General features: G+C 38.0%; 1 protein-coding gene across 1 annotated transcript; it reads left to right on the top strand.

The window, feature by feature from the left end:
- Positions 1 to 374: 374 nt before the first annotated feature.
- On the top strand, positions 375 to 19,626 carry LOC124643864. The gene is made up of 6 exons (XM_047182986.1): positions 375 to 1,583; positions 4,736 to 4,841; positions 13,269 to 13,444; positions 14,972 to 15,084; positions 17,741 to 17,896; positions 18,552 to 19,626. Exons 1-6 carry the CDS (start codon positions 544 to 546, stop codon positions 19,109 to 19,111), a joined length of 2,151 nt encoding a protein of 716 aa, XP_047038942.1. The 5' UTR covers positions 375 to 543; the 3' UTR covers positions 19,112 to 19,626.
- Positions 19,627 to 20,817: the final 1,191 nt, after the last annotated feature.

Below are 20,817 nucleotides of genomic sequence, written 5' to 3'. Positions count from 1 at the left end.
CGTTATTATTTTAAGCGACTTTTGATGTGGAAAATCTTAGTCATAAAATATAATAATTAACCTTTACAAAATTAAGGTACGATGACTAATAAATCATTAGTGCACATCTAAGCAGTTTGCTATGAGTGGAGTTAATATAACTTGAAATTCTATGAACTACTTTATTTGTAGACGGTTCCTTTTAACGGATATTACGAACTAAATAAGTCGTTTGGAAATTTTGATTATCAGTGGTCAAATTTTACGTTTCTTTTCAATTATCTATAATACAATATTCGTAGATGGCAAACTGATTTCGTCAATTCGCGTCGTCACGTAGTCGTGTCGTGTAAACGCACTTCCATAACCATACAAGTCTATAGAGGTCCGATGCTTCTGTCATTTTTCAAGGGGGTTACCCCAGTGTAGTAACATGTTATTTATTCAAAAAATAATGAATTTCGCCAGTATCGTTAAAAATTTCGCGCGCAGATACTACTGATAGGTGTAAGAAACAGTGACGACATAAATTAAGTGCGATAGCAATAAAAAAAAGTGTTCAAAATGTCCACAGAGGATGTGAAACCTATCACGGTAAAAAAACTGCCACTAATATTGAATAAGAACATAATAATACAGAAAGGTATAAATCCGTTCAAGAGTAATATGAAGCTAGTGAAATCGTTACAAAATTCCGTGCAAGAGGACATTATTTACACGTCGAAAACGGGGGATTTCACGGCGGGGGAAGTCCGTAATATGACTATCGTGAATCGTCTGAACATGTTGACTAATTCCTGTACAACAGTTGCTAAGTGTCAGAGCCACAGCGGCCAGGTTTACGAGAAAACCTCAGAAGAAATTACTAGACTAATCGGTCAAAATAACTACGATTTTTTATTTAGTTCCATATGTTCAATTATAAGTCATGAACTTAAAATTAGAAGCATAAATTCTCTGTTGACAGTTCCGAAAAAAAATAAAAGTGTATCTTGCCAGACTGAAGGCAGTATAGAGGTTGGTGACAAAAAGGACAGTGTTGATGTGTGTTGTCAGACTCATGAATCGTCTATGGATGAGTTGAAAAAGTTTACTCCGAAACGCAGAGTTAAAAGACAGCAGTTGGCCCCTTATGTGGTCAAAGACGGGCCTACAGAGAAACAGCCAAGAAAAGTAGTGATATCACCAAATGAATTTGACACGTTATTTGTGAAAGAAGAAGAAACCATTACAAAACAGGACACTGCATCAGCAGTCTCATTACCGGAACTCGGCTCCGTCTTCGACGAAGATTCTAACAACAGTATCGGTAGATTTTCATCATTATCGGTGGCAACTACTCCAGATTTGCTGATTAATCCTTTCAATATGTTAGTTGATAAGCATACAAAAGACGTTACCGAGAGCGTAGAGAGACAAAATGTGACTGAAAGAGAATACAAATTACATAATATGGATGGGGGTTTGAGTCCATTGACTGGAAAGGTAGAATTCGGAGCCCAAGACTTGCATAATATACCTAAAGAGCAAAGAACATTGCTATTACTACGCCAAGGAATTATTGACTGGAAAAAATGCTTAACACCAGATAACGATGGGCATTTGTAAGTACATTTTTTGTTTTATTTATTTATTTATTTAACGGTTTTTGTACACAGGTACAAAAACACAGACAAGATACATATATAAAAATAGAAAAAAGAAATTGTAACTACAGCTTAATTAAAAAGAAATCTCTTCCAGCAGGCCCGGTATAGGAGATATATAGGGTATAGGAGAGTTAGAATAAAAAAATATTTAATTTCAATATCAATCATTTTAACCAAAGAATTGATACTAAAATTATAAATCTGAAGAGCTTTTTTGTCCGCTTGAACACTCAAATCTCAAGAACTATTGGTCCGATTGTATGTGACGCTGGTGTAACCGTGGGAAACGGCTAGTTATATATTCTAAGATAGTTAATTTAATTCATTTATCTAAATAATTTATCTAAAGATAATTTAATTAATAGCGTGATATTTCAATTCAAAGGTGAAAGTTATTCGCACATTACTCATCCTGAGTATTTTCTTTGTGCACCTGGATAATTGCTACTAATATTATAAATGCGAAAGTAACTCTGTCTGTCTTTTACGCTTATACGTCTAAACCAATGAACTTCGTTGTTGAGTTGACCTTGAGAAAGAACATAGGAGGAGTTTTTATCCCGGACTTTTGAAAAATTCTCTTGGAAACGCGATATAACCGAACTCTACGCGGGCGAAGCCGTGGGCGGAAGCTAGTAAAGATATATCTAAGATTTAGTTCTCTATAAACTTTAATTGTTAAATAACTTATTTTGTTGATAAAAGTCATTGTTTAATAATTGATAAATAAATTATATGGTAATTTGGGTACCTAATTTGCAATAGTATGTGCGTATCGCGGTTCCATCCAACTGCGCCTTATTAATTTACGCGTAGCAACGCTTAAAGAGCTGGGGCGCAATTCTGCTTAAGCGACATACGATTCACATCCGACTGAGATCCAATCACGACTCAATTACGATTGAAGCGTATGTGGCATTCCGCTATTTTTTCTTTGAAATAAACGTTTTTATCAGTTTCTATCATTCAATAATTAATCATATTGTCTGCAAATGATGTACGATTGCAATATTATTGTAGAGCAGACTACGGTATAGACCAAATGGCAGACCAATCGCACACCAATTAAATGTCATTGGAATACGATTGGTCCTATATTAGTAGCAGAATGCCCGATATGGTTAAAACTGCTATTGCGATTCAATTTCTATTCAATTTTGATATTATTAGCTTAGCAGAATCGGGCCCCTGATCAAAAAAAATACCCTTATTCACTAGTTTCCGCCAACGGTTGCATCCGCATCCCGTGGGAACTACTTCGCGTATCCCGATAAAAAGTCGCCTAGAATCTTCCTCGATGAATGGGCTATCTAACACTGAAAGAATATCACTACATAGTATAAAAGTCGCTTTTTTAGGGTACTACCCATAGGGTAAAACGGGACCCTATTGTTTTCGTTCCGCTGTCCGTCCGTCTGTCCATCCGTCCGTCCGTCGGTTCATCCGTCTGTCACCAGACTGTATCTCATGAACCTTAATAGTTAGAGAGCTGAAATTTTCACAGATAATGTATTTCTGTTACCGCTATAACAACAAATACTGAAAACTAGAATAAAATAAATAATTTGGGTCGCTCCCATACAACAAACTTGATTTTTTTTGCTCATTTTCTAAACAATGGTACGGAACCCTTCGTGCGCGAGTCCGACTCGCACGAAGGACGAATAATTCCTTATATTAGCGCTACAAAGAAACAGAGTCTTCAGCTTTATAATATTAGTATAGATATTAATACGTTGCTGGGGTTCCCATTATCATTTTACAAAATCAAAATACTTAGTTAAATGTAAAGAACCTTTTGATATAATACAACATATCTATGCTATCTATGTAGGTATATATCATCATCCTCCGAGAATTATTCCCCTCTATGTTGGGGTCGGCTTCCAATCCAACCGGATTCAGCTGAGTACCAGTGCTTTACAAGGAGCGACTGCCCATCTGACCTCCTCAACCCATTTACCCGGGCAACCCAATAACCCTTGGTTAGACTGCAGACTGCATCTTAGTAATTTTTATTAAAATAAAATATTTTTATAACCATATCTTCACGCCACTTTCAAAAATGATAGGTCAACATATTGTAAGTTGTGCAAAAAAGTGACCGATAAGATTAAATTACGTGTTTTCAAAACCAATTTCGATAAAAACTTGATATCGAAACGGTTAAGTTTTTCGGTTATTGATATCTAGATTAATATTAAAAGCTGAAGTTTATTTGTTTGTTTATACGCGCTAATATCAAGGATTACTGGTTTGATTAGATTTCTTTTCCTTTTAGTTAGGGCTGCCATCCGTCCGGGTTTCCCCGGATTTGTCCTCGTTTGGAGGCCGTCCGAGGGCCGTCCGGGCGGGGTTTCAAGAAGTGTCCGGGGAAAACCCAGACACTTTTAATGTAAGGAAGCACCTCATTGAATTTACGTATATGTTAATTACACATTAGGTATTATTTTGTTTTAAAAAAATCGTACTCGTTCGGGGAAAAAATGTTATTTACGCCAAATGTCCCGGGTTTTTTAATGTTTGTCCGGGTCTGGCGAAATTCGAGATGGCAGCCCTACTTTTAGTGTTACTTAGCCAATTTATCGAGAAAGGTGCTAGGTTACTCTTAGGCTGCGTGTAAATCTTGCGTTCTGAATCCATCCTCATCCTCCGATCCTTTTTCCCAACTATGTTGGGGTCGGCTTCCAGTCTAACCGGATACCAGCCGCCGAATGTCAGCGTCTATGCATATTACGCATAGCATATCGTCGGTTAGATGTGAACAAAAAAGTGAATATGTATGGAAAGACGATAAACTATGTGTAACGTTCATTTACATTCGGCGGCTGACAGTCAGTTTGGTTTCGAATGACAATAAGTTTGGCACGAACCCATATATTAAATGCCATTTCAACCGACTTTCAAAAAGAAGAAGGCTCTTTTTTATGTAAAATCATCAAATGACCCCTCCCGCTGTGTGTGCAGCGTGAGGGAGTGTCAGACTCTTACTGACTAAACCCCACCATGTTCCTTCTTAAGCCCTTTATGTACCAGCGCCGCGGTAACTCGCGCGAACAATCCCGCAGCTCAAAGGAGGAGGTTCTCAATTGGTTTGCATTTTTCAGGCCCATCCACATAGCTGTCCTGACGAATGACGTGGATTTGCTCAGAAGACAATGTATAGCATTAAAAAGAAGAGAAATGACAGTTGACCTGAAAGCAGATGGATTGGTAAGTTAATTATCTGCCTAGCCTTTTCCTTAGGTTTCTAGTAAGACTAGATGCAGCTGAGTACCAGTGTGATGTACGGTAAATAATCTTAAACTTCATCTTATCTAAGCTTTTCTCAACTATGTTGGGGTCGCCTTCCAGTCTAACCGAAGGCAGCTGAGTACCAGTGTTTTACATGAAACGACTGCCTATTTGACCTCCTCAACCCAGTAACCCGGCAACCCCTTGGTAAGACTGGTGTCAGACTTACTGCCTTCGGACTACCTAACGACTGCCAAGGATGTTCAATGACAGCCGGGACCTACAGTTTAACGTGCCATCCGAAACACAGTCATTGGTGTCCAAGATATACTTAGAAAGTACATGCAAACTTTGGAAAGTTACATTGGTACTTGCCTGACTTGGCATCGAACACACTCTCATACTTGAGAGGTTGGTTCTTTACCCACAATGTTGCTAAGCCAATATGAACCAATGAGGTATCGTTTGACCTCTATTTTGTAGATATTTTATCGCGTAACCGATTCGGTGGATAATATACGATTACATTGTTTGATAAAAACTACACTTGTATTTACTTACTAGGAGTTTCCCGCGGGTTTTCCCGCGTATCTAGATTCTAGGGAACTACTCCGAGCATCGTGATAAAAATCGACCAAGTGCGATTCGGAATCGCGCACGAAGGGTTCCGTTCCATTACTTAGAAAATGACCAAAAAATCACGTTTGTTTCAAAGTCAAAAACGTTTATTGAAACTGGGCTAGTTTTTAGCACTTTTTCACGTTAAATTAAACAACAAAAGGACAGCACCCCCAAAACGCCCCCCTTTCACCACTTCTAGTGTTACGGCTGGGAAGAAGTGGTGAAGAACAAACTTCCCAGCAACACAGCTGTCTATTGCAAATTATAATTAAATTAAAACTTATACAATTCAACATTGTTTCAGATTATATTCACAAATAAAAAAAAAAACACTTTTTGTCCACTTCAGAGCTGCCATCTGCGTGTATCTGTGAAATAATCATTAACATTATAATAAGCTTTTTTATAAAGAATATCCTTAATTTTGATTTTAAAAGAACTGTCCGTTAGTTCTAGCAAATGAACTGGGATTCTATTATAAATGCATATACAAAGGCCCACAAACGAACCGTGCACTTTATGCAATCGATAGTTAGATGCGGTTAATTTATGTTTATTTCTAGTGTTGAAATTGTGCACGTCATTATTTTTACTAAATACAGTTTTATGGGAGCCCCCCAAAATATTTATTTTATTCTAGTTTTCAGTATTTGTTGTTATAGCGGCAACAGAAATATTAGGCAATATAAATACATCAGAAGCTAGTTTAGAAGTGGTATTAACTGAAATATTATTCTGATGCAACTATGTATAATCAGTATTTCCCCTTACCTTCAAGAACCAGGAAATATTATATTATCCTGTAACTGGGACTTTTAATATCTCGCTAGCAGTTTTCCCCCGGTTTCACCCGCGTCCCGTGAGAACTACTGCCCGTACCGGCATAAAATTTAGCCTATGTTACTCGGGAAGAGTGTAGCGCCCCAACAGTGAAAGAATTTTTTAAATCGATTTAGTAGTTTCGGAGCCTTTAGGGTACAAACAAAAAAACAATATTTTTTTCCTCTTTATTAGGGTTCCGTAGCCAAAATGGCAAAAACGGAACCCTTATAGTTTCGTCATGTCCGTCTGTCCGTCTGTCCGTCTGTCCGTCTGTCACAGCCGATTTACTCGGAAACTATAAGTACTACAGTGATGAAATTTGATGGGAATATGTGTTGTATGAACCGCTACAAAAATATGACACTAAATAGTAAAAAAAAGAATTGGGGGTGGGGCCCCCCATACATGTAACTGAGGGATGAAATTTTTTTTTTCGATGTACATACCCGTGTGGGGTATCAATGGAAAGGTCTTTTAAAATGATATAAAGTTTTCTAAAAAACATTTTTCTTAAAGTGAACGGTTTTTGAGATATCAGCTCTCAAAGTCGTAAAAAGTATGTCCCCCCCCCTCTATTTTTATAACTACGGGGTATAAAATTCAAAAAAAAATAGAGGTGATGCATGCTAATTAACTCTTTCAACGATTTTTGGTTTGATCAAAGTATCTCTTATAGTTTTTGAGATAGGTTGATTTAACTGTAATTTACGGAACCCTTCGTGCACGAGTCCGACTCGCACTTGGCCGGTTTATTAATATAGATTTCGCAACGTTTATTGATTGATGATTTTCATAGTCTCTTTCCCTATACAGTTATGGATATTGCAACCTACAGTCAAACATGCCTGCTGTATATTTGTCCCTAATCCCGTTTTGAATGAAGTATAAAAATTATAAATTACTTAGAAATAGTATAGTACCTTATGGCCCAAGTTCACCTATATCATGAATGTCCGTTTTTCCTAAAACAACGGTTTACTTTTAAAAGAACAATGTCAGACGTCCATAGTAACTTAGGCTCAATAAAAGTATTTCATGTACAGTGAAAATTCTTACAGTTTTTTGTGTAGTTTAATGTCAGAAGCTTTTCTATGTTTTCCACTTTTGCATTGAACTTCTCAAAACCAAATTATTCAAACGAAAAACCTGAACTCGATAAACAAAATAATTACTTATTAACATGATATTTTTTTTTGGAAAAGTTCTAGATAACAATTAACTATTTTATAAGAAGTTAGTATTTTATATGTAAATTGTTGTAGTAAAGAACTTTGTGTCCGTGAGAATCAGTGGCGGCCCTAGGGGTGTGCGAACTGTGCCCTCGCACAGGGCCTCGCGCTTGGGGGGGCCTCGCGCTACAACCCACAACTGGCTCTCAATCCAGTCACGGTTTTTTTTTTATTTTTGCTTAATTCCGAGTTTAATTTGAGAGTCCTTAAACAAACAATTTAAAAAAATTCGCGCTCGCTACGCTCGCGGCTGTGCACTTGACAGTACCTTTCCTTATAAATTGATTAGAGAACTTTTATGTCCCAAAACTCAAAAATTTTCGCGCTCGCTACGCTCGCGACTTCACCTTGCACTGTTGTTTATTATACAAGTTTAGGTGCTTTGGTGACCCAAACCTCAAAAAATTTTGGGCTCGCTATGCTCGCGGGTGCTTTACTTTCCACTTGTTTTATTTTTTCATCCTTTTTTAGCCGAACCTAGAAGGTAGCGCCGCTTTTAAGTCCTTTTATTTACAAGAAAATAACTCATAGTTTCCGTATGAATGTGATTGCACGGTCATGATCGCACCCGGGCGCTACATGAGCTAGAGACGGCCCTGAATCAGTTATACGAAGAGCTGAATATTATCTCGGTGCTGAAATATATATTAGAAAATAATTTAACTGAAATTTATCCCACTACCGAAATAGTTTTGAGAATTCGAATAATAAAATAATAATATCGAAAAAGCAGTTTTTCGAGGCTTAAAATTATTAAAACATGTTTAAAGAATTCGATGACACAAGATCGACTTTCAGCCCTTGCTAATCTTTCGATCGAAAATGACGTTGCTCATTCATTCGATTATTCTGCTTTAATTAAAGATTTTAGTCTTAAGAAAAGTCGCAAGCATCAGATCATTTTAATATTTGTTAATTTTGTGATTCTTTAAATATAAACTGTAGTAAAAATAAAATTTTATTAATTTGTGTAACTTGACCATTTCTACTCAAACATGACGTTTAGGTAAATCAAAACACCAGCTTACTCTCGCAATACATACTTTTCACATAGGACAAAGGGCCTCGCAAAGACCTGCCGCACGTAGCCTCGCAATGGCTAGGGCCGCCGCTGGTGAGAATTCAGTTTTAAAAGTTGATTGGGTGGGCCGAAACCTGACATTGTTCTTTAACTAATTTTACTTAAGCGACATACGATTCACATCCGACTGAAATCCAATCACGACTCAATTACGATTGACGCATATATGTGACATTCCGCTTTTTTTTTCTTTTAAATAAACGTTTTTATCCGTTTCTGTGATTCAATAATGAATTCTGCAAATTATTTACGATTGCAATATGAATGTAGAGCAAACTACCGTATAGATATAGACCAAATGGCAGACCAATCGAAAGTCGTTGGTATACGATTTGTGTTATATTAGTAGCAGAATGCCCGCTAAGGTTAAAACTGCCCCTGATGTTTTACGAATTCTGACGTTTGTATTATCGGCGAACTTTATACCCGTTATATGGATCAAGGGACATTCCCTTTTGGTGACTAAATGTACAAACAATGTTTTGAGACATATGTGTATATATATGAATGGGCCTATAGATAGGTATACGTAGTGACTATAGGTACCTACTAATATTGTAAAGCTGAAGAGTTTGTTCGTTTGAACGCGTTCATCTCAGGTATTACGATTTAGTTTGAAAATAATGAAATCAATATAAAACATCGCCCAAGTGCGAGTCGGACTCGCGCACGACGGGTTCCGTACCATTATTTAAAATCACGTATGTTGTATGGGAGTCCCCTAAAATATTTATTTGATTCTAGTTTTCAGTATTTGTTGTTATAGCGGCAATAGAAATACATCATCTGTGAAAATTTGACAGACGGACAGACGGACGGACGGACACAGGAGCGAAAACAATAGGGTCCCGTTTTACCATTTGGGTACGGAACCCTAAAAAAGAGTTAGAAAGCTATGCCACATGTAGGTACCTGGATCATTTTTTATCCAGCTATTCTTAGGGACGCAAGCGAAAACATCTGCAGAAAATATATGAGAACGAATAAATTGTTAGTGTCCGGTTGCGATATCAAAATAACAATTTAGTATAGGAATATAAGGAAAAAGTTCTCGATTCCGATGTTATATAGTATTTTTACATATCTAAAAAACCACAAATTATTCGTTTTATTTATTCCTACTCGGTTAGTCCTAAATTCATTCAAATACCTACTTCATTATTTAAAGTAAATAATGAATCAAGTAGAGCGCATTATACTATTTATCAATCAGAAGTGACCTATTAAGAAATATTCCAATTACTATAATAATGACTTTCCTTTGAACTCACCGATATTACTAAATGATTGAGTAAGTAATTAGTAATGACATAGTTAGAAGTAAGTATGTCATTAACTGAATTCCGACATTAAAAATACCGATATACCCTTCCCTTTCCCTTTTCCCTTTTCACAACTATCTTGGGGTCGGCTTCCAGTCTAACCGGATGCAGCTGAGTACCAGTGTGCCACAAGGAGCGACTGCCTATCTGACCTCCTCAACCCAGTTACACGGACAACCCAATACGCCTTTGACCGACATTCCAATATTAAGGAGGATATAACTTAAATACAGTTTTTATAGTGTCATTTCTCCGAAACGTATGAATCGAATCCAGTGTAGCTTTGCGTAACAATTTGTAAGAATGAATGAATTATACATATTTCAAACTAAATACCTAAGTTTATATGTGTAAGCTGATTCATAAAGTAATGCGAAATTCGAGTGGGCGTAACACTTATTCGAAAAATTATTTCCTCCTTGATAAATAGCCCATTTACCCAGGAAGGCTAAAGGCTACTTTTTATCCGGATGCGCGGAGTAGTTACCACGGCACGCGGTTGCAAACGTTAGAGTCTTATGAAATACTTTTTCGTCATTAGCTAATCGATTCCGATTACCCACTGCAGTCTAAACCGAAAGTTGGTCCGATGGTTGTAAATTTTCAGCCGGTCTGATACCGACTAAATACCTGATCTTTGTAATGTGCGTGCGATTTCTGAGTCCAAACAAAATATCGGCCGACTAAAAGTCTGTCTAAAACAAATGAATTGATTACGGCTAAAGATATCAATCGTGAGTTTTGATGAATCAGCTCATTTTATATGAGTCACTAATATTCGAAATTCTGAATTATTTGTCGATAAGGACAATGATGAGTCAGTAGGTATATAGGACGACAGGCTGTTTTGCCAAGCTTTCACCCGTGTCCCATGGGAACTACTGCCCGTACCGGGATAAAATATACCCTATGTTACTCGGGAAGAGTGTAGCTTCCCAACAGTGGAAGAATTTATCAAATCGGTTCTGTAGTTTCGGAGCCTTTAGGGTCAATCCCCACTGAAAGAGCAGCGGCCGGCAGCGGCCGTAAATGCAAGTAATTGAGCGCGAGCGCGGCGGGCCGCCTCTTACTTTGTCCGTGCTCTTACGGCCGCTGCCGGCCGCTGCTCTTTCAGTGTGAATTGACCCTGGTACAAAAAAAAAGTTTCTTCTTTATAGTATTCGTATAGAAAGCATCATCACCTGCCTATATTGGGCCTGCCTTTTCCAAACTATATTGGGTTCGGCTTCCAGTCCAACCGAATGCAGCGAAGTACCAATGTTTTACAAGGAGCGACTGCCTATCTGACCTCCACAACCCAGTCACCCGGGCAATCCAATGCCCCTAAGCAAGAGTTGTCAGACTTACTGGCTTCTGACTACCCGTAACGACTGCCAAAGATGTTCAAATGACAGCCGGCACCTACAGTTTATCGTGCCTTCCGAAACGCGGAAGAACTCGCCATGACAAGATGGTCACCCATCCACGGACCGACCGAAGCATTGGTTAACCTTATGATCTTTCGTTCTGTAGGCCCCGGCTGTCATTGAACATCCATGACAGTCGTTACGGGTAGTCAGAAGCCAGTAAGTCTGACACCAGTCTAACCAAGGGGTATTGGGTTGCCCGGGTAACTGGGTTGAGGAGGTCAGGTAGGCAGTCGCTTCTTGTAAAGGCCTGGTACTCAGCTGAATCCGGTTAGACTGGAAGCCGACCCCAACATAGTTGGGAAAAAGGCTCGGAGGATGATGATCTTTCGTTCTGTGTAGCTCTGACTTTGCCACGAGCTCTTTTAGAAGTACCTATAGATTATTATAGAATTGTTGTATTCGTTGATAACAATGTAAATAAACTCTTATCAGTGTTATCACTGACAGTTGTAATTCTATACATGTATTGTCATGTGTTTATTTTAATAAATAGTATTTTTGCTTTTAAAACAAGCCATATGTAAGTGGGAAGTACCGTTTTTAAGCTTTGTGCGAAATTTTATTTGTTATCCGAATTACCTAAGTTATATCATCATCTCCCGAGCCTTTTCCCAGATGGTGGTCGGCTTTCAGTCTGACTGGATGCAGCTGAGTACCAGTGTGCCACATAGAGCGACTGCCTATCTTACCTCCTAAATAACATTAAGACCATTTTTTTATCCTGATGCGGGAAGTAGTTCCCTAAGCTAGTAATATTGAGAGTTTGTTTGTTTTCATGTTTGTTGGCTTGATCGCGCTAATGTCAAGATCACATTTTAAAAATTCTATCAATCCCTACTAATATTATAAATCTCTGTGCCTGTCTGTCTGTCTGTTACGCTTTCACGTCTAAACCACTGAACTGATTTTAATAAAATTTGGTTCAGAGATAGAGTTGACCTTGAGAAAGAACATAGGATAGTTTTTATTCCGGACTTTTGAAGAATTCTCTTAGAAATGCGATGTAACCGAACTCTAAGCGGGCGAAGCCACGGCCGGAAGCTAGTATTACATAAGTAGCCCATTTATCGAGAAAGGCTATAGGTTATATTCTATACAGATATGCGAAGTAATTCCCCCAGACGCGGGTGTAACTAGCTACTATCGGACGGAACCCAATCCCTTACTGCGTATTATAATAACCTCATCATTCGCCTGCTTATCCCAATTTTATTTGTGTTCGACTCAGCATGTTTTCTTCCATACTCTTCTATCTGCCGTCATCTCACAAGTTACATTTTTCCTTACCATAATATCTACTTTATCATAATAACCTATTGTTATTTTTCGATTAGAGCTTATCCGTCAGTTGCAGAAAGATCCCTTAAAGTTAAAGTTTCTTTAAATCTATTGCTGACTCTTTCTTTGTCAAAACGATGAAAAGTGTTAGCACTAGATTTAAGGAAGCTTTAATAGTGTATTTTCTGCAACTGACGGATAAAGACATATACTTTATATAAAACTAGCTACCCGCCCCGGTTCTCTAGTTATACATATTTATAAACCTTCCTCTTCAATCACTCTGTCATGTCATGTCAGACCTATCCCACCTCATGGCATGTCCACTGTGCCCTGAAACTTGCTCGCGGGAGGAACTAATGAGCGCATCCGGCCGTGCTCTCGCTGTGGCGGCATATTGGGCTGACATAGTGTAGTCTCACTGTAAGACATGTCATCGACATGAAAAAAGAAGAAAAAGAATCACTGTCTATAAAAAAAATCGTTGCGATTTAAGCATACGTGACGTGGGGATATGAGGACAGAGAAAGCGACTTTGTTTCATACTATGTAGTGATGACGAATGTCAATCTCCAATCTGGAAACAGTGGATGGTTCGCTTATTGTAATCCGCACTTTATTGATCTATCATTGTTTCTTTGCAGACACCACTTCGTATGTCGCTCTTCCAAGAAAACACGCAGCTAATCTCCATTCTCCTACATTTCGGTGCCGATATCATGGACATAGATGAAGACGATAGAACGGTCTTCCATATCGCTGCGGAGATGGACACTGAACATCTGCCAGTACTTGTTACTTACTGTCAGCAGAATGCTAGGTGAGTTTATTTATTTTTATTTATTTCAGGCAACAAGGGCTCAAAAAAATACAATTACATATATATAATTTACTAGCCGTTTTCCCGCGGTTTCACCCACGTCCCGTGGGAGCTACTGCCCGCACCGGGATAAAATATAGCCTATGTTACTCGCACATAATATAGCTTCCTAATGGTGAAAGAATATTTAAAATTGGTCCAGTAGTTTTTGAGTCTATCTATTACAATCAAACAAACAAATATAGTTTTCCTCTTTATAATATTAGTATAGATATAGATATAGAGAACAATACTTATAAACTAATACAAAATATGTAAACTATCACTACTGCACACGAAGTGTCGGCGTCGTGTTACGCTGCGTGGTGTCGCGTAGCCATCCTCGGAACCTCCGATTTACGATACCTTTCGGACGAAGCTCTTCCTTAAGGAAGGTAAAGAAAGAAAGAAAGAAAAATTATTTATTGACACAAGCCATACATACACATAGAAATAAAAACAAAATAAAGTAACAAAAGGTTGCGCCAAATAGGTCCAGTTCAGCATTATGCCAGACAGCTACCGTCTTACCACAAAAACTTTTTAACGTCAGTTTAAGACTTGTCTAAAAAAATGACAAATTATGACGTTGACATAAGGTTCATTTTGGAGACACATTTTTTTTAGACAAGTGTAAAACAGTTGTTAAAGTTTTTGTAGTAAGGCCACTAGTGTCTGACGCTGGTTTTCAACTGGACCTATGCGGAGTTGCGGGTGCCCATCGGTATGAACTGATTTATGCTCTAGAGAGAAAAATAATATAACTACTAAACTACTAAATAAAATAAAAAAAGAAACCTAAATCATAATCAGAAGGATTAGTCACAAAAATAAAATAAAAATAAAAATAGGTGTCGATGTGATGAGTTGGAACTCGCACCATGAACGACTTGAAGTTCGTATTGTGGCGCGACTCCAACTTCGCCACCCTCAAGGTCCAGTTGGTATTGGACATACTCCACGATCTGTTCCAAGCGTCCAAGGATTTCGGCCATGGCGGCTGTTTTCATATAAGAAGATCAGTCAGTTGCGCAGGACTCTTGAAGTCTCGGATTCAATTCCCTTGTCGGGCCGAAATCGCTTTGTGGCTTTTAGAAACTTTCACAAAGCAGCCCGAAGCCTGGACATTGGTGATTGATACACCCGTGCATCGGAAAGCACGTAAATGTTGGTCCTGCGCCTGATCTCTCTCCGGTGGACTCGGATTGCCGTCCCATCGCGCTATGAGAGTGAAGGAATAGTGAGTGCTCTTGTGTCTGCGCAAATGTGCCTGCACTATAATATGTCCTGGGCAGTTTTAAAAAGAGTGTCTATGGAGTTTCTTGCCGGCTCTTCTCCATGAGACCAACTTTTTGGAACCGTGCAACTAATGTGACGTTTCATAGATGCCTGCAAAGAATGCGAAATAAAAAGATTTTGATTTGGTTGGCTGACCCGGGAATTGAAACCCTGACCTCAAGCACCTAACATAATTCTTGTAATTTTCAGACAAATACTCCATGAAAATGAAGACTTATGGAGACCTGGTTACGAAGACAAGCCTGATGAGGAACTGGCTCCAATCCTTATGATGCATATCAACAAACTATTTGATAATCAAGGTGAGTCAGTCAAAGTCATTATATGAGTCTGTGAGTGTGTTAATGAGTGAGTCTTTGAGTGTGTTAATGAGTGAGTCTGATAAAGATAATTTATTTCGTGAAAACATTGGTATATGTTTACAAAAACAGGTATTTTTATGACATAAGTTGGTAATATAAAATGAGACCCATACATTTTTTGTCTCTAATTGGCGTACAAAATGTTTACAAATAGCGAACATGCATTTTAAGCGAAACGTCACAATAAAATAACAAGTGTTAGTAGTACCGATACCGGCACGGATATTGGGCTCTCGGCGGAAGAGTGGGGATCGCTTTGCGCACCCGTACGCATAAGGCAATAAGGCAGTAAATCGCTTCTGCGCAGGTGAAGGTCATGGCTCGATATCCGTGCCGATAACTGTAGTAGATATTATATAAATGTAGTAAATATTATACCTGCACTGATCGGTACCTACCCGTACAGGTTTGTCTGTACCGGCAACCTGTTTCTTTATGTAAGCACCCTTAGGCATTATTTAAATACTAGCTGTTGCCCGCGACTACGTCTGCGTGGGCAATATAGAATTTTCGTTTATTTAATCGTTTATTGCTCAACCCCTGTAGGTGATAGCGTGATAATATATAGCCTATGTGTTGAACCGGCCCCTAGGTAATAGTCATGCAAAAATTGATTTAAATCCATGCAGTATTTTTTGAGTTTATCCGGGACAAACGTACAGACAAACAGACATACAGACAAAAATTCTAAAAACTACATATTTGGGTTTAGAATCGATTATGGATCACCCCCCAAGTATTCTTTAAAAAAAATATTCAATGTACAGTTTTGACTTTCCTATCATTTTATTATATGTATATGTCACCGTAAGATTACAAACATCGTTAGATTACAATCTATCTCGAGAGATTGTAAACTGTCGAATTATTGTAAACCGTAACACCTGATTGCAATTTAACGCATTATTTTTCGCTATATTATAATCTATCAATGAGAAATTGTCAAATTGTCAACTGTCCGAAAGCTCTCCCTGATTGGTCAGTCTTTTTGTAAGATCGAGAGCGATGTAGAGCGGTCAAATTGTCAACTGGCGTAGAACGGAATGCATCTTGCGCGCTGATTACTTACTTAATTTTTAAGACTCAAATTACACACAATTAAAAATTGTATTAAAAATTGAAGTTAGTGACGAAAACGAATCGCTGCAAAACCGACTCCACGTAGTCTTGTCTGCCCTACCCCTAGAGTGCAATTCAAAACCGCGTAGGCGCGGAGGGGCGAGGCGGCCTGCGAGCTGAGGCGCAGGTAGTTTCAGCGCTCGCCGCCGCGGCTGAGGCTGGCCGGCTCTGCCGGCCAGCAAGCCGAAGCTGCGGTGGTGAGCGTGAAAACCATCTGCGACGATAAGCTCGCATGGGACCGCCGGAGCCCCGCAGCGCCGGAGCCGTGACAGAAGTTATGCTTGCTGCATGTTGCATGCTTACTTCCATGCTGGGTCAATTAATATGGGATGTGTTATATTTTAAACAAAAAACTCAGTAGGTACGAGTTAAAAAATTAGAAGGTAAATAAATATTTTTATGATGTCATTTAATAGTATTTAAGAATTTTACTGTTAGAATGCATGCTACAAATTTAGATGCAAAAAAATAACCATCATGCTGAGTTGTATTTAGAGTGGAAGATAACTCGTGGCTAAGATAGTATTATTTAGATGCTCGACGCTTTATTAATTGTGGCTGACTTAGTAATTTAGAAGGCAACATACATTTTTGGGGGCGAATAATGATATTAAAAAGAAGCCTGTTTAATTAGCACCCCTTTTATTTTATTTTTAAATATTAGTTTGTATTTGAAGACAAAATACCTAACTGTATTTTTATAAGAGTTATTTTTATATAAATTTAATACTTGAAGAATTTTTGAAGAGCATTTATTTTATTTAACTGACACCTCTATTTCATTCCTAACTCTACGGGAACTCCATGGGAACAGAACGGCTGGTCGTGATTGGTCGATCTTACAAAAAGACTGACCAATCAGAGAGAGCTTTCGGACAGTTGACAATTTGACAATTTCTCATCGATAGATTATAATATAGCGAAAAATAATGCGTTAAATTGCAATCAGATGTTACGGTTCACAATAATTCGACAGTTTACAATCTCTCGAGATAGATTGTAATCTAACGATGTTTGTAATCTTACGGTAACATATAGATTATAAAAACATTTGGCAATAAGATCCTCTTTGAATTTTATTTTCATTCATCCATTTTGGTATTTTTTTATACAAGCGCTTTTATGCTCTAGAGCTGTGTTGCATGGCACAATACACAGTTCATCATTATCCTTACGACTACGACTGCTTACATCATCATCTGTGAGTGTGTCTGTGAGTGTGTGTTAGTGAGTGAGTCTGTGAGTGCGTTAGTGAGTGAGTCTTTGAATGTGTTAATGAGTCTTTGTATGTGTTAATGAGTGAGTCTGTGAGTGTGTTAATGAGTGAGACTGTGAGTGCATTGATAAGTGTATTAATGAGTGAGTAAGCGTGTTAGTGAGTATGTTACTCTTTGAGTATGTTAATGAGTGTGTATGCGAGTGTCCTAATGAGTGCATTAATGAGTGTGCTAATGAGTGTTCTAATGACTTTTTGCAGGCTACACGGCACTGATGCTGGCCAGCAAGTTGGGCAGGTACAACAACGTGCTGTGTCTAGTGGAGAGCTGCCGGGCCGCCGTGAACGCTACGATGCCCAACAGTGGGAATACGGCGCTGTATCTAGCTGTGGGTGCCGCCTGCATGGATGCTGCCGGTGAGATAATTTATTTATTTATTAGTTTATGTACACAGTTACGCACAGAACACAGAGAACAAATATTTAGTACGGTAGACTGCACATCAGTGGTAACTGTCATGCACCTTAACCCAATAGTAATAAGGACGATTTTCCTATAAAACTGTTACCACTGACCTGAAGTTGACTGTACAAAGGCACAGCTTATTTCGTAAGAAATCTCTTCCAGCAGGCCCGTTTCAAATATTTTTCGTTATATTTGTCACAAATAGTAATACAATGTTTCTATTTTAGCTAAAATCCGTTTGATTTAAAAAAAATATCAGGATAACTTAGGCCGAGTTCATCTGCCTAAGCTTTTCCCAATTGTTTTGGGGTCGGCTTCCAGTCTAACCGGATGTAGCTGAGTAACAGTGCTTTACAAGGAGCGACTGCCTATCTGACCACCTCAACGCAGTTACCCGGGCAACCCAATGCCCCTTGGTTAGACTGGTTGTCAGACTTTGCTGGCTTCTGACTACCCGTAACGACTGCCAAAGATGTTCAATGACAGCCGGGACCTACAGTTTAACGTGCCTATCGTTTCTCAACCTTATGATTAGTTGTTTTTCTAAACCTTTTATTTTCATATTTAGACAAGATTTTTACTAAAATAATTTCAATTTATTCACAGAACGAGGAAACAAAACGAAAATAGTGGATCACTTCGGTAAAACCGTGGAAATTTTAGTTGAAAACGGCGCCGATCCTAACATTGATAACTTCGCTGGTTCCAGCGTGAATGATTTATTAACGGAATTTAATATTGGAGAATTATCCATGTTAATAGCTAACAAACTTACTTCAGTACGTTATTTTGGGGGTCAACTACCAAATGGAGTCAAAGGTAGTGACTTCATGCTTTTCAAAGACGATGCGGGCAGAGTCAATATAAAAGATGTGCATAATAAGAAGCGTCCGCCTAAAGCGAAAAGTTCGCCGGTTATTCTAGAAAACGTCCCGTATAAACCACCGGTTAATGTCGATACGGTTATAGTTAAACCTAGTGCTAAAGTTCTGCCAGTTAAAGCGGATAACACAAAAGATAAAGTTAATGTAATGCAAAGTTACACACCCATGATCAAGAATTTTAAGCTAAGCAAACCTGTATTGATAAAATCGGATTTAAACAATAAGAGGAAGTTAGAAATCGTTGTGGAACCAAGCAAAAGTAAGAAAAGTACTACTGATTAACATTGGCTAGGTAATTCGAGAATTTACCAAATCTCGGACGTGGAAACTACAAGATTGGGAAAGAGAAAGAAAATCCTGAAAATTCAGAAAAGACAACAGGAGAATTTGAAGATCTTTAAAAAGAGAAGTTAAAATATCTATACTTCTGAATATGAGAAGATTTAACATCTATACTTCTGAAAACGAAAAGCATACCCAACAGTAACCATATAAAATTGTACTCAATAAAAAGTAATAAATTGTTGTTTAAAAAAACTGGGTATGCGAATAATACGAGAAAAGAGAAGACTTAATATCTTTACTTCTGCAAATGAGAAGTATAACTTTAAATAGAAATGGTTATGTTAAAAAAAAAACTTGGTATATTATATAGACCAAAAAAAAACTATATTCACTGAAAAATGGCCGGAACTCTACTGATAAATTAACAAAAAAAAAAAAAACTTTTATATTAATAGCATTTTCATGAACTAAAAGAAAAGTTAAAATGTCACCGAAAAACTGTGTTCAGCTAACCACCATTTTCTCTATTTTGTCCATATTTTATATTATTGATTAACTTACTACATATCATTGAAAGTTAAAGCTTCATTAACTCTATTGCTAACATTTTTTATCTTGTTGACAAAGAAAGAGTCAGCAATAGATTTATAGAAGCTTTAACTTTAATGGAGATTTGTGCAACTGACGGATATTCGAATCATCATCCTCCGAGCCTTTCCCCAACTATGTTGGGGTCGGCTTCTAATCTAACCGGATGTAGCTGAGTACCAGTGCTTTACAAGGAGCGACTGCCCTATCTGACCTCCTCAACCCAGTTACCCGGGCAACCCGACACCCCTTGGTTAGACTGGTGTCAGACTTACTGGCTTCTGACTACCCGTAACGACTGCCAAGGATGTTCAATGACAGCCGGGACCTACCTACGAATAGTCGAATAAGTATATGAAATATGCAATGAATTAAATTGTTGTAATTTTAAAACAAATTGACTGAAAAAAAATCGATTAACCAGATTCACTGGAGAATATATAAAACGGGTATTATGAGAAATTAGGATTAGAAGAAAATTAGGTTTAATTAGTATTTTGAATATGATTTGGTTTTGATTTTTGGTTCAATTCTTACTTCTCACGGAGAGGTGCATCATTTAACTATAGCTATAACGGAACCATTTTCAGTTGTCATATCGCTGATGTGACCAATGGCCGACAAGTATACGGCTGGTTATGGTTTGGTTATCGTTATAGTTAAATGGTTCACATTTTTACAGTTATAAATGTGAAAGTAACTGTCTGTCGTGATTTCACGCCAAAACTATTGAACCAATTTTAATGTTATTTGGTACAGCCTGAGAAAGGACTTAGGGTTTGGTAGAAATGGATTCTAAGCATTGAGGGCTATTGTTAACCTGGGGCCCGATTCTCCTAAGTTAATAATGTCAAAATTGAATAGAAATTGCAATATGATCGCAATAGCAGTTTTAACCATATCGGGCATTGTGCTACTAATATAAGACCAATCGTATTCCAACGACATTCGATTGGTTTGCGATTGGTCTGCTATTTTGGTGATTTTGGTCTATACGGTAGTTTGCTCTACAATCATATTGCAATCGTAAATTATTTGCAGACAAAATGATTCATTATTGAATGACAGAAAAGGATAAAAACCTTTATTTCAAAGAAAAAATAGCGGAATGCCAC

Source organism: Helicoverpa zea, chromosome 28, assembly GCF_022581195.2.
Source record: "Helicoverpa zea isolate HzStark_Cry1AcR chromosome 28, ilHelZeax1.1, whole genome shotgun sequence".
Taxonomy (NCBI): domain Eukaryota; kingdom Metazoa; phylum Arthropoda; class Insecta; order Lepidoptera; family Noctuidae; genus Helicoverpa; species Helicoverpa zea.
The sequence above is the reverse complement of the archived record's forward strand: the minus strand, read 5'-3'. Positions and strand labels throughout refer to the sequence as shown.